The sequence below is a fragment of the Hylobates moloch genome, unplaced genomic scaffold, assembly GCF_009828535.3.
Source record: "Hylobates moloch isolate HMO894 unplaced genomic scaffold, HMol_V3 SCAFFOLD_5, whole genome shotgun sequence".
In the NCBI taxonomy this organism is placed as follows: Eukaryota; Metazoa; Chordata; class Mammalia; order Primates; family Hylobatidae; genus Hylobates; species Hylobates moloch.
This window is the reverse complement of record NW_026652280.1, coordinates 86747608-86761841: the sequence shown is the minus strand read 5'-3', so window position 1 is coordinate 86761841 and position 14234 is coordinate 86747608. Positions and strand designations below refer to the sequence as shown.

Sequence of the window (14234 nt, the reverse complement as noted above, 5' to 3'; positions counted from 1 at the left end):
ATCTGGGTTGAATGGGCTCAGTTCTCGCTCAGGGAGATAACCAGAACAAACTATAAATTTAGTCTCTGAGTCCAGGGGTCAGTTAATCAAGATTCCTAGATTGAAGCTCAAAGCATATTTTCCTGATTTGTGGTTTTAATATCTCTGTTTATGGCAGAAGGCATTTCAGCAAACTCCTCGAGTGCTCCCTACATCAGGCATGAGGGGTTTTCTCTGATGTTTAATCCAGTCGTCCATATCCTGCTTGTAGGGCTTTAGGAACAAAGCAATCCTTGTTCTTAATGATTACAAGTCAGAAAAGTGGGAGATACTTAAATTGGAGAAACCAAAAAGAATTCGGGCTCAAGCAATCCTCCCACCTCAGCCCCCTAACTAGCTAGGACTACAGGCCCGTGTCACCACACCTGGCTAACTTTTGTATTTTTTGTAGAAACGAGGTTTCGGCATGTTGCTCAGGCTGGTCTCAAACTCCTGAGCTCAAGTGATCCACGTGCCTCAGCCTCCTGAAGTGCTGGGATTACAGGCACGAGCCACTATGCCTGGCCTGATACATTTTTTTTTTAATTAGCTGGGCATGGTGGTTCATGCCTGTAGTCTCAGCTATTCAGAAGCCTGAGGCAGGAGGATTGCCGGAGCCCAGGAGCTCTGATTTTGCCACTGCACTCCAGCCTGGACAATAGAGCAATACCCCATCTCTAAAATTTATATATATATATCCCATTAAGAAATACATATGATTATATGTGTTCGTGTATGTGTGTGTATATATATGCATACGTATATATATGCATCTCTGTGTGTATTTATTATATCATATATATATGAGATAGATAAAGCCAAATGCATAAACAAAGCTGGAGAAAGAAAGACAATGAAAAACATTGTGGCCGGGCATGGTGGCTCACACCTGTAATCCCAGCACTTTGGGAGACTGAGGTGGGCAGATCACAAGGTCAGGAGTTCGAGACCAGCCTGGCCAATATGGTGAAACCCTGTCTCTACTAAAAATACAAAAATTAGCCGAGCATGGTGGCAGGTGCCTGTAGTCCCAGCTACTTCAGAGGCTGAGGCAAGAGAATCGCTTGAACCCAGGAGGCGGAAGTTGTAGTGAGCAGAGGTTGTGCCACTGCACTCTAGCCTGGGTGACAGAGCGAGACTCCATCTCAAAAAAAAAAAAAAGAAAAAAGAAAAAGAAAAACATTGTAAGAGAATATAAAAGGTATATAGAAACTTTATCTTGAGTAGTGGTCAAAAGTGATTGAGATTAGATGGATCTGTTTGCAAGATTTTATTATAATTATTATAATTAGCTGTAGCATTAATAATACACTAATGTAAAGGTAGAATTTAGTTTTCTCTTTTAAACAAGATTTTAATGTAGTAGTAATAAGAGATAGTAAAAGATTTTTGTTTGCCTTTTGAGTAAACTGCAAAGTGAAAAAAATAAAAAAAGAGGAGAGAGTTTGCCTTATGATTCCTTCATTAGGTCTTTTGATTGTTTGGAAAACTGAGTCTCCTCTCTATCAAACAATAAAGGTTTTTGCTTTCTGAAATCTTTTTTTTTTTTTTAGATGGAGTTTTGCTCTTTTTGCCCAAGCTAGAGTGCAGTGGTGTGAACTTGGCTCAATGCAACCTCCACCCCGCCGTGTTCAAGCGATTCCCCTGCCTTAGCCTCCTGAGTAGCGGGGATTACAGGCACCTGCCACCACGCCCAATTAATTTTGTATTTTTAGGGGAGACAGGGTTTCACCATGTTGGCCAGACTGGTCTCGAACTCCTGACTTCAGGTGATCTTCCCACCTTGGCTCCCCAAAGTGCTGGGATTACAGGTGTGAGTCACCACACCCAGCTTTTCTGAAATCTTTCAATTATCACTTTGGCTAAATGAATGACTATTATTTTGAAGTTCCCCATGATTCTATTTTGAACAAGTCTTTTAAACCTTTTCTATTTTAATATCAAGTGTTTTAAAGCTTTGGTATTTAACAAACTCCCAAAAATGAAAATTCAAATTCTAAATTAAGCCATTTTGACCTCAAACTAACTTTTCAACATTTGAAAAAGAGAAAAAAAAACCCATGTAAGTTCAAGAGAACTTGGTATTATTTGGCATGTAAAAATTACACAGCAAGCATTGTCAAAAAAGAAGTGACATTTAACTTTCTTTGAGTTATATTTATGAAATGTATTATTAATATGTGTTCCAAAATTGTATGAAATTCCTAAAAATCTGGTATGTGTTGGTATATATTATCAGTCATTATTGTAAGTATTATGTTGAATTATAGTGATACAGAAGGAGGGCAGGGAAGTGCTGGGTAGAGGAATGCGTGGTCCCTGGCTAGGGCTCCACCCCCGGGCCTGTGCCCATGGACCTGGGTGAAGACAGGCATTTTTGTTTTCCTGCCCAAATATTGCATTTCCCAAGAGCACTCTGGCCCACCACATCCCTATCCTGTGCCTATAAAAACCCTGAGACCCTAGCAAGCAGACACACAAGCAGCTGGACGTGGAGAGGAACACATTGGCAGAAGAAGACACAAGTAGCTGGACATTGAGAGGTCGTTGAGGGGTGCCAGCTCTGTCCCGCAGACCCTGGCCGACAGACGAAATGAGTACCCAGACACAGGTATGCAGTGTAAGAGCAGCTAGGTGACTGCCTGGCTCTAGTGGAAGAAGCTGGAGCTGCTTTGCTTTTATTCAGTGCAGGCACAATGTCGAAAACCTGGAGCCAACACAATCTGTAGGTAATTAATATTTATTGTTCCCCTTTCAGGGAACCTCATGTTCCCTGAAACATGATCATAGGTGATCATAGATGATCAAAGGTCAGTTCCTGGTCAACATGAGTAAACAAGCCTATTTAAGATAAAATCCCCCATACTCCCTTATACCTAGTCCTTGCCCTCTGCCTCAGGGTTATAGAACAGCTGCCTTCAGTTCTTCTCCCCCAGGGCTCTGCAGAACCTTCCCACCTTTCAGAAGGTTTGCGTCCTTTCCCTATAGTTTTTCCCACCTCTCTGAGGGATCCCCCACAGAAGGGAGCACGCTGGTGGAAGAGCACACGACAGACGCCGGCGTGCCGGCAGGCCATCCACCTGCAGAACGAGGCAGAGTTTGGCTGGGCGGTCAAAGGAGAGCCCGAGCCGCTGAGCAGCCTGACTGACTGCTCAGTGGGAATGAAAACATTCCCACTCCATGCCCTTTTGGCTTCCTCCAACTGCTGAGAGTTACCTCCACTCAATAAAACCTTGCACTCATTCTCCAAGCCCAGGTGTGATCCTATTCTTCCAGTACACCAAGGCAAGAACCTTGGATACAGAAATCCCTCTGTCCTCGTAACAAAGCGGAGGGTCTAATTGAGCTGCTGGTTAACACAAGCTGCCTATAGATGGCAAAACTAAAAGAGTGGCCAGGCACGGTGGCTCACGCTTGTAATCCCGGTACTTTGGGAGGCCGAGGCGGGCGGATCACGAGGTCAGGAGATCGAGACCACGGTGAAACCCCGTCTCTACTAAAAAAAAAAAAAATTAGCCGGGTGTGGTGGCGGGCGCCTGTAGTCCCAGCTACTCGGAGAGGCTGAGGCAGGAGAATGGCGTGAACCCGGGAGGTGGAGCTTGCAGTGAGCCGAGATTGCGCCACTGCACTCCAGCCTGGGCAACAGAGCAAGGCTCCGTCTCAAAAAAACAAAAACAAAAACAAAAAAAACTAAAAGAGCACCCTGTAACACATGCCCACTGGGGCTTCAGGAGCTGTAAACATCCACCCCTAGATGCTGCCGTGGGTTGGAGCCCACAGCCTGCCCATCTGTATGCTCCCCTGCGGGTCTGAGCAGCGAGGCACTGAAGAAGCGAGCCACAGCCCCATCACACGCCCTGCGAGGGGGACAGGGGAACCCTTCCCGTTCCAGTAGGCCACGAGAAAATAAAACGACCAAATTTCTTTGTCGATTGCATCTTTGACCATGACCACTTTAAATCTTGCCCTCTTCCTTCTTGGAGAGCTCCCTCCAATCTTCATGGAAACTAAGGAACCCATTTCACTGGTCAAATAATTCAGTTTATTTGTAATGTATGGCTGATTTTTCAACATTTCCATTGTCCATACCACCCTCAGTCTTCCAGACTTGTGAAATGCACAAATAATAAAAATCAAATTGGCAAAGCTTAGAGAAACTGTTTTTTTTTTTTTTTTTTTTGAGACAGTCTCCCTCTTGTCGCTCAGGCTAGAGTGCAGTGGCGCGATCTCAGCTCACTGCAACCTCCACCTCCCAGGTTCAAGCAATTCTCCTGCCTCAGCCTCCTGAGTAGCTGGGATTACAGGCACCCACCACCATGCCCAGCTAATTTGTGTACTTTTTAGTAGAGACGGGTTTCGCCATGTTGGCCAGGCTGGTCTCGAACTCCTGGCCTCAGGTGATCCGTCTGCCTCGGCCTCCCAAAGTGCTGGGATTACAGGCGTAAGCCACCGTGCCCGGTCAAGCTTATGGAAACTTGAAACTTCTCTGGCCTAAGAATGTTCCACAGGTATTGCTTAATTCACTTTCTACCCCATTTCAACAACATCAGCTTTCTTTCTTTGAAATAACAGGAAGGCCATGTGCCTGAATGCAGGAGTCTATGAGCCAGCTTTTCTTAAAAATGCTATACTTCATGATTGCCAGGTCCTTATAAAGCTTCTCACTTAAAAAAAAATTTTAATTAATGAAGAATTCTTTTAAAAAGCAATCTCCCTGGAGACAGACATCAAAGATCACAGCTTCCAATCTGGAGATTTTGTTTATTGGAAACATCATCAAATAAAGTACTCCCTCCAACCATGTTGGAAGGGATCATGTCACGTACTGTTAACCAGTCTTTGTGCAGCTAACATCAGGGGCATTGACTCATGGATTCACATTTTTTTTTTTTTTTCACTTCAAAAAGGCAGCCCCACCTGAGTGGACATCTTTCATCACCAGAGATGTCCCACCGAAGCTGACCACAACCAGTCACCTTGTTCTTCAAACCTGAATGAGAAGTGGAAACTCGGTTTGGAAAGATCACTTAAAAGGCTAAATGGCTGCAAGCTGTCAAAAAGCCAAACGCATTACATGATCTATTTGATTCGTTACCTTCACAAATAAGAACACTTTTCAGATCTGGATTTCAACTTGTTTTGTTAATAACTGTCTTTATTTGCATCATATTTTTTTTCGATACAGTTTCACTCTTGTCGCTAGGCTGGAGTGCAGTGGCACCATCTCAGCTCACTGCAACCTCCGCCTCCAGGGTTCAAGCGAATCTCCTGCCTCGGCCTCCTCGGTAGCTGGGATTACAGGCTTCTGCCACCACACCTGGCTAATTTTTGTGTTTTTAGTAGAGACAGGTTTCACCATGTTGGCCAGGCTGGTCTCGAACTCCTAACCTCAGGTGATCTGCCCATCTCAGCCTCCCAAAGTGCTGGGATTACAGGTGTGAGCCACCATGCCCAGCCAGTATTTTTTATTCTTAAATTGATTATGCTTTGCATTTCTAGATGTCTTAAGTCCACAACAAAAAATAAAATCATGATAGCTAGATGCTTAGAAATGCTCTCACATGTCACGGCTCCTTTGTAAGCAGATGGCTCGACTGAGTTCCCATTGCTTTGTCCCTCTGTATTTCTAATCCATTTGGCCTTGAGACTACACTAAATTATTATTTTTTTTTAACAAAGTCTTGCTCTTGTCACCCAGGCTGGAGTGCAATGGTGCGACCTTGGCTCACTGCAACCTCTGCTTCCCAGGTTCAAGCGATTCTCCTGCCTCAGCCTCCCGAGTAGCTGGGATTACAGGCATGCAACACCACGCCCGGGTAATGTTTGTATTTTTAGTAGAGATGGGTTTCACCATGTTGGCCAGGCTGGTCTCGAACTCCTTACCTCAGGTGATCCACCCGCCTTGGCCTCCCAAAGTGCTGGGATTACAGGCGTAAACCACTGTGCCCGGCACCTTCACTAAATTCTTAAACCATAGGTACCTCTCCTCTTTCCCTCTGAAGTAGGACAGATGACCTGGGAATAAGCCTTCCCAGTGACATGGGACAAATTTGCATCTAAAACGTTGATTCCTGAATCTTATGTGACAGTGAACAAAAATCATACGTATAAATAAAATGTCGATCATCAGTGCTTTCAGAAGAGAAAAATATCTATCAAAAGGGGGAAATGAGAAAGAAAAGTAGCTTAGAGCAGTGTGAAGAATGCGAGCTATGCAAAACGTATCAGGCCCGGAGAGACATGAAAATGAGTCTCCCTGCCCGGGGGTAGTTGTTTAAGGGTATTTTGTTCTTTCTCCTCGTGTAGTTTCTAGACTAACTGATAAATTAAAATGCTATCAGGCATCGATTTTTTTTTGAGATGGAGTCTCGCTCTGTCACCCAGGCTGGAGTGCGGTGGCGTGATCTCAAAAGTTTTGTTTTTTTTTTTTTTTTTTTGAGATGGAGTCTCGCTCTGTCGCCCAGGCTGGAGTGCAGTGGTGCGATCTTGGCTCACCGTAAGCTCCACCTCCCGGGTTCATGCCATTCTCCTGCCTCAGCCTCCTGAGTAGCTGGGACTACAGTTGCCTGCCACCACATCCGGCTAATTTTTTTGTATTTTTAGTAGAGACAGGGTTTCACCGTGTTAGCCAGGATGGTCTTGATCTCCTGACCTCGTGATCCGCCCGCCTCGGCCTCCCAAAGTCCTGGGATTACAGGCGTGAGCCACTGCGCCCAGTCAAAAGTTTGTGTTTTTCTCTGGCCTATATATGGACCAAATAGGGGCTTGTGGACCTTGGATATTGTCCTCAGAGCAATACCATTCTGCCTCTTGCATCCAATTTTGAGCTTCCTCAGGTCCTATCAACATATGTGTAACTAGATTACTGAGGTCAGGGTGGAACCCATTAACAAATAGGGCAGACAAAGCATTTTCTATGCTGGACAGGGATACCTTTCATTATTGCTCTGAGCTTAAGATTTTAACCATGGCATAAGGGTAAAGAAGCAGACATGGTTGATTTGACAGCCTAACTTGTATAATTTATCTAGCTGGGTTTTTTTTCATTGCATCGTCAAGGTGGGAAAGTAACCAAGCAAAGAAGTCAGCAGATTCAGAGGAGGCTAGTGAGAAAGATGGAGAACTTAGAACCCTCTGCTTGCCACCAAAAATACATCCCATTATTTCTGGGGTGTTTGGGATCCCCCCTCTTTTTTTTTCAATGCAGTCTGGAGATGAGCAGTTTTATTTAGGTTAAAACTTCCCCACTGTGGCCACTAAAACTCTAAATTATTTTTGGTAAGATTCACTCATTTCTCTAGAAAAGCACAAGTCCTGCAATGGAGTCCCAGGCCCCCTGGATTTAAATGAGCCCAGAATTGTTTGTTTTCCTGGAACCTTACCTATTAGAGGTCTTTTACTAAAACCACTTCAGTTTCTGTCTGACCCAGTCAGATACCTGAAGCCTCCCTACAGGATTTGTTAAACTTCTATCACAACTTCCAAACCCAGTCCAGATCAGCTAAACTCAGAGAACTCAATTTAAGTTCTGGAGTTTGTATGTGATATGGTTTGGCTCTGTGTCCCCACCCAAATCTCATCTTGAATTGTAATCTCCACGTGTTGAGGGAGGGACTTAGTGGGAGGTGATTGGATCATGGGGGCGAATTTCCCCCTTGCTGTTACCGTGACAGTGAGTTCTCACATGCTCTGTTGATGTAAAAGGGTGTGGAACTTCCCCCCTTACCTCCCCTGCCACCATGTAAGATGTGCCTTGCTTCTCATTCATCTTCTGCCATGATTGTAAGTTTCCTGAGGCCTCCCCAGTCATGCAGAACTGTGAGTCAATCAAGCCTCTGTCACCCAGGCTGGAGTGCAGAGGCATGATCTCAGCTCACTGCAGCCTCTGCCTCCCAGGTTCAAGGGATTCTCCTACCTCAGCCTCCCGAGTAGCTGTGATTACAGGCACGTGCCACCATGCCCAGCTAATTTTTTTTGTATTTTTAGTAGAAATGAGATTTCACCATGTTGGCCAGGCCGGTCTCCAACTCCTGACCTCAAGTGATCTGCTCGCCTCGGCCTCCTGAAGTGCTGGGATTGGCCGGGTGCAGTGGCTTATGCCTGTAATCCCAGCACTTTGAGAGGCCGAGGTGAGTGGATCACCTGAGATCAGGAGTTTTGACACCAGCCTGGCCAACATGGTGAAACCCTGTCTCTACTAAAAATACAAAAATTAGCCAGGCGTGGTGGCATGTGCCTGTAATCCTAGCTACTTGGGAGGCAGAGGCAGGAGAATCACTTGAACCCAGGAAGTGGAGGTTGCAGTGAGCTGAGATCATGCCACTGCACTCCAGCCTGGGCGACAGAGTGAGACTCTGACTCAAAAAACAACAACAACAACCACCAAAAAAAAAAAAAAAACCCAGTGTTGGGATTACAGGTATGAGCAACCACACCTGGCTTAGCCTCTTTTCTTTATAAATTACCCAGTCTCAGGTAGTTCTTTACAGCAGTGTGAGAAGGGACTAATACAGTATCTGAGTGGGACTTACCAGTGATGAACTTCAAATATGCTGCGGGAAGCAGCGTGCAGGGGGCTCAGTGAAATGTCTACACCTGTTTGCTCATTGCTCCTGGAGGCCACCATTGGGCCCGGGATGGGGAGAAACCCTTCAGATCCTTCTGATGTCCTTCTGAAGGATCCTACTTCTGACATCAGATCTGCTAAAAGATAAACTTAAGCTCATTTACATTTTAAAGAGCTTATTTGAGCATTCAGTGACACATGAATTAAGATAGCACCAGACCAATGCAGCTAGTGCTTCTATTAGAGGGGAAGTGAAACTTAATCATGTATTTGCAGAAGCCAGACAAAGAAAACAATTTTGACTGGTGAAAAGTCCCAAGTTAGAAGTTAGTTGGCAGTTTCTGATTAATATAGTGTATTAGGCTGGGTGCGGTGGCTCACGCCTGTAATCCCAGCACTTTGGGAGGCCAAGGCGAGTGGCTCACCTGAGGTTAAAAGTCCGAAACCAGCCTGGTCAACATGATGAAAGCCCATCTCTACTAAAAATACAAAAATTAGCCGGGCATGGTGGTGGGCACCTGTAATCCCAGCTACTCAGGAGGCTGAGGCAGGAGAATTGCTTGAGCCTGAGAGGCAGAGGTTACAGTGAGCAGAGACTGCGCCACTGTACTCCAGCCTAGGCACCAGAGTGAGACTCCGTCTCAAAAACAAAACAAAAGTGTATTAGTCCATTCTCACACTGCTATAAAGAACTATCTGAGACTGATTAATTTATGAAGAAAAAAGGTTTAATTGACTCACAGTTTTGCAGGCTTAACAGGAAGCGTGACTGGGAAGCCTCAGGAAACTTACAATCAGGGTGGAAGGTGAAGGGGAAGCAGGCACATCTTTACAAGGTGGCAGGAGAGAGAGAGAGAGGGCGATTCTCATGCCTCAGCCTCCCGAGTAGCTGGGACTACAGGTACTGGCCATCATGCCTGGCTAATTTTTGTATTTTTAGTAAAGACAGGGTTTCACCATGTTGGTCAGGCTGGTCTTGAACTCCTGACCTCAAGTGATCCACCTGCCTCAGCCTCCCAAAGTGCTGGGATTACAGGCATGAGCCACCATGCCCAGCCTACATAAATCTGAATGCTTTTCTCCTGCTCATGTCTTTAGTTCTCGGGCCCAGCCAAAAAACTCTGAAAGGACAGAGATAAAATTTTGCCTGCCCTACAGTATCTTACTGGCTTAGCTTCTCTGGAGAATCCTAATACAGTAGTGTCATCGCTTGCCTAGGAAGCACCAAAACTCACAAGTCAGCAGGAAGCCAAGAGAGCCCCCATCCAAGCAGAATGACCCTCCCACCAGCGTGGGCTGCTCGGAGCTACTCAGCTAATCCCTCAAAGTCCCAGGACAGGGAACTCCTCACATCCCTCCTTCCCAGGATCCCTCATTTCCCTCTGTCCTGGAGTCTATCCCTCTGACAGGCGCCTGCTGTGCCTAGAAAGCATGTTTCTAAGAGACGTTTCTCCTTCTCTACACTGTGTGGTGCTCCAGGACAGTGACCATGGTTATTTCTCTTTGTTTCTCTCTCTCTTTTTCTTTTTCCTCTTCCGGTTTGTGAGGTTCAGTAAACACAGCTAAGCTGAGGGCTCCAGGAAGCCACTGACTGTGCTAGAGGAACCGTTTTCTAGCCCTCTGTTCTGCCCTCCCGCTGACCTCAAGGCTGAGAGCTGAGGACCCCTGAGCCCCTTCCCAGGAAACACAGTGCTCACAGCAGCTCTCTTAGAAATTTTATTGGTCCTGGAGAAAGGGAGGCAACAGCTCCTGCCTCCCGCTCAGAGTCCCCCCAGCCTCACTGTTTCCCGTTGCCGTTGATGGGGAGGTTCACGTGCTCAGGGGAGGCCAGGAAGGCCTTGAGCTTGGGCCGGGCGCTGAGGCGCGCCACATATGCCGAGAGCAGGGGGAACGCATCCAGGCAGCCGGGGGCCAGGACCTCATGGATCAGCAGCAAGTCCAGCAGGTTGTAGTCAGCGAAGGAGATCTGCAGGGCAGGGGGGCCAGGGACTCAGCCAGCGGGAGCAGGCTGGGGGAATTGGGGGCGGAGGGCCTAAGCCCATCCCCTAGATCTGCCCCATTTTTCTAAACAAATGGCTCACACCTGTGTCCATCTGGAAGCAGAGGGTGGCGAGGAAGGAACAGGATGGGGCCAGATGCTCACCTGGTCTCCCACAATGAAGGTCTTGCCTCCCTGGTTCTGGGACAGCAGGGTCTCAAAAGGCTTCAGTTGCCTGGGCAGTGCCTTCACATAGTCATCCTTGCCCGCCTCCTGCCAGACACCACCATGTATCATCCTCCTACTCTCATCCCTCCCAGCCCCTGAGACACCCCCTTCTGTCTGCCCCAGGCCAGACACCAGAGTCCCAGATTCTCTTCTGCTCGCTCCCCACAACCAGGCTAGTACCAAATCCTGTCCACTTCAGCTGCCAATTCATCTCTATTCCATTCTGCCTGTCCATCCTTGCTGGGATCTCTCGCCAGATGATTGCAAAAGCTTCAGAGCTGGCTTCTCCGGAGGATCCTTCTAGACCTCACATTCAGACACAGCCCTGTTCAGACTTCTCGATGGCCCCCATTGCCCTTAGGAGACTCCGAAACAGTGGGTTCAAGGCCTTCGGGACCTAGGCCTGCTGCCCGCCCATCTCTATCTCCTTACCCACCCCTGACACACATGCAAGTGTACATACACACATACACACATGCACACGCACGCGCACACACACACAGGCTCTGCCTCTGCTAAACTGGTCCCAGGTCCCCAACTGTGCTCTGGGTCTGCATACTTTGCTCAGCTAAAAGTGCCAGCACCTCCATCCAGAAACTGGTGACAAATCCTCTTCCGCCCCTGGCTACTCTAGGAAGCCCTCGCCACCCCAGGAGATCAGAAACCACCAGTTGCTGGAGGTCTCTGTCCTTGCACTCTCCCCCATGACCCGTTACTTGGCTGGTTGATGTCCCAGGCAATGAGGGTGCAGGTTGTGTCTTGTCCCAGGTCCCTGGGCCCCTGGCCCAGAGCTGACCCAGCCCCTGCACCCCGACCCAAGGAAGGGTCAGCCCGAGCCACGTGAGGGGTAGGGGGGGTGAGGGCACAAGAAGCTCCTTTGTTCAGCCCCCAGTGCCCAACCCTGGTGCAGATGCTCACATAGTTGGTATAGATGAGGGAGAGGTATTTGCAGCGGAGGTCCTCCACGCCGTCGTTCACCATGTCCACCAGGGCTGCCTCCCGCTGGTCCTTCCCATAGAGCCCTGGGGTTGGGTGGGGGGGGAGTAGGCCGCGTGACTGGGCGCCTGATCACACACAATCACCGAGGATGGGCCAACCAGGGGGCCGTCTGTGAGCCCCAGCCTGGGAGGAGGGGAAGAGGGTGTGGTGGAAGGATGGGAGACTGCCACACAGCAGGTGCTCAGAGCTCACCTGGCACCTGAGAGGCAGCCTGGCACAGGGCAAGGATTGCAGGCACCCAGGCTTGACCTTGGGCAAGCTACATAACCTCAGTGGGTCTCAGTTGCCTCCACTCCAGAGGGCTGTGGGGCAGCTGATTTAAATAAAAGGGCTCTGGGGGCAGAGGCTTGCCCACCCCTGCCCTGGACTTGGAGGTTCAAGACTCACCAAGAGTGCGGCCCAGGTGACGCAGGAAGGTATTGGACTGGTACAGGGTGAGGTCTCCGTCCTGGAACTTGGGGAGCTGCCCGTATAGCTGTGGGGGGAGGCATGGCTCAGGGAGGGGCACTGAGCTTGGGCGTCCCCCGATCCTAGTCACAGCCCCCTAAGGCCCAGCACCGCCTCCCCTTGCCCGGGCATGGTCACTTACGCAGGAGGCTTTGAGTGAGCCCTCCTGCCAGGTCTCCATGGTCACCACCTCCTCCTTCCAGCTCTGGCCCTGGTCTGCCAGCAGCATGCGCAGGGCCGCGCAGCGGCCTGAGGGGAGGGAGAAGTACGAGACGTGGGGACCGGGCCGACTCCGCCTCGCAGCAACCCGGGGAGGGGTCAGGAGTGCAGGGAGAGAACAGGGGAACACAGGTTCCTCCGAAGATTTCACACAACACTGGGGAGGGGAGCAGGCATGGCGGGAGAGGCGGGGCACAGGAAGGAGGCCCGGGGTAAAAGCCACACGACGGAGGGATAAGGGGGTTCGGATCTCTCCGGGTGGGCGAGGGGCTGTGGGCTGCAGCCCCAGCGCCTGCCTCCCCTCCCTGCCAGACACAGGCTCCTACCTCGAACTGGGAAATAGACCACGGTGTAGGGCGGCACTGCAGCGGACAAAGAAAAGTTTGCTGGAGCCCGGGGGAGGATGCCAAGGCGCGGTGCGCACAGCCTGCACCCCCGCCCCCGCCCCAGCCCCCGGGGTCCCATCCCTGCCCGAGGCGCTTCGGGCCCCCTGAGAGCCGCTAACGGCACTGGGGACGTCCTGGGTCCACTGGGACCCCGTCCCCGGTCTCGAGGTGGGCGAGGGGCCCTGCCGGGAGCCCGGGCCTGATGCTGCGGGTTGGCCCCATGCTAGGAGCTCTGAACCCCATCCCCGGGGACGCGGCCCGCGCGGACTCACTGGTGGCGCAGACTGCGGCGGCGAAACTCTAGCTCAGGCCTCGCGGCCTCCGAGCTTTATAAGGGTGGTCCCGCCCCGCTCCGCCCCAGTGCTGAGTCACGGCGACGGCCGCTCTTCTGGAGGGTCCCGCGGGCTCCCGCCGTCCCCAGCCCCGGCGGCCGCTGCACACCCGGCGTCGGCCGCAGAGGGGCGCCCTGGAGCCCCCGGAGTCGCCGCGCATCTGGCCGGGGAAGCCTTTCCCTCTTCCCCAGGTCCCCAGCGGGGCCTAGGGAGTAAACGGACAGCAGGAAGAGGACCGCAGCGAAGTGTGCACAGCTACTGGCGCGCCGGGGCATCGCGGGCCGAAATTCCTTAAGACCGCTGCGATCCCGGAGCTTGCACACCCGCTTCGCAGGGTAGGGGAGAGGGGTGGAGGCCGCTTAGAGAAGAGGAAATGGCTTTATTTTTCTTTTCTTTTGTGGCCCAGGCTGGAGTGCAGTGGCGCGATCTGGGCTCACTGCAACCTCCGCCTCCTGGGTTCAAGCAATTATCCTGCCTCAGCCTCCCGAGTAGCTGGAATTATATGTGCGTGCCACATCTGACTGATTTTTGTATTTTCAGTAGAGACGAGGTTTCACCATGTTGGCCAGGCTGGTCTCGAACTCCTGACCTCAGATGATCCGCCCACCGCGACCTCCCAAAGTGCTGGGATTACTGGCGTGAGCCACCGCGCCTGACCCTCCTTCAACTTTTATTTGAAGTTCTGGGGTACATGTGCAGGATGTGCAAGTTTGTTCCATAGGTAAGCGTGTGCCATGATGGTTTGCTGCACAGATCATCCCGTCACCCAGGTATTAAGCCCAGTATCCCTTAGCTATTCTTCCTGGTCCTCTCCCTCCCCAGCACCCCGCTCAACAGGCACCAGTGTGTGTTGATCTCTGCCATGTGACCACGTGTTCTCATTGTTCAGCTCCCACTTATAAGTGAGACCATGTGGTCTCACTGGTTTTCTGTTCCTGTGTGAGTTTGCTGAGGCTAACGGCTTACAGCTCCACCCATGTCCCTGCAAAGGACATGATCACGTCCCTTTTAGTGGCTGCACCTTAGGCTATTTTCTTTGGCTTTGCTCCCTACTTTCTGTT

General features: G+C 50.1%; 1 protein-coding gene across 1 annotated transcript; it reads right to left on the bottom strand.

The window, feature by feature from the left end:
• Window positions 1-10287: 10287 nt before the first annotated feature.
• On the bottom strand, window positions 10288-13262 carry GSTP1 (glutathione S-transferase pi 1). Its single transcript, XM_032153661.2, has 7 exons — window positions 13114-13262; window positions 12782-12817; window positions 12379-12485; window positions 12177-12264; window positions 11709-11812; window positions 10728-10835; window positions 10288-10550 (listed from the first exon to the last, which is right to left on the bottom strand). Coding segments are annotated over exons 1-7 (633 nt in total). The 5' UTR covers window positions 13115-13262; the 3' UTR covers window positions 10288-10361.
• Between the last annotated feature and the right edge of the window lie 972 nt (window positions 13263-14234).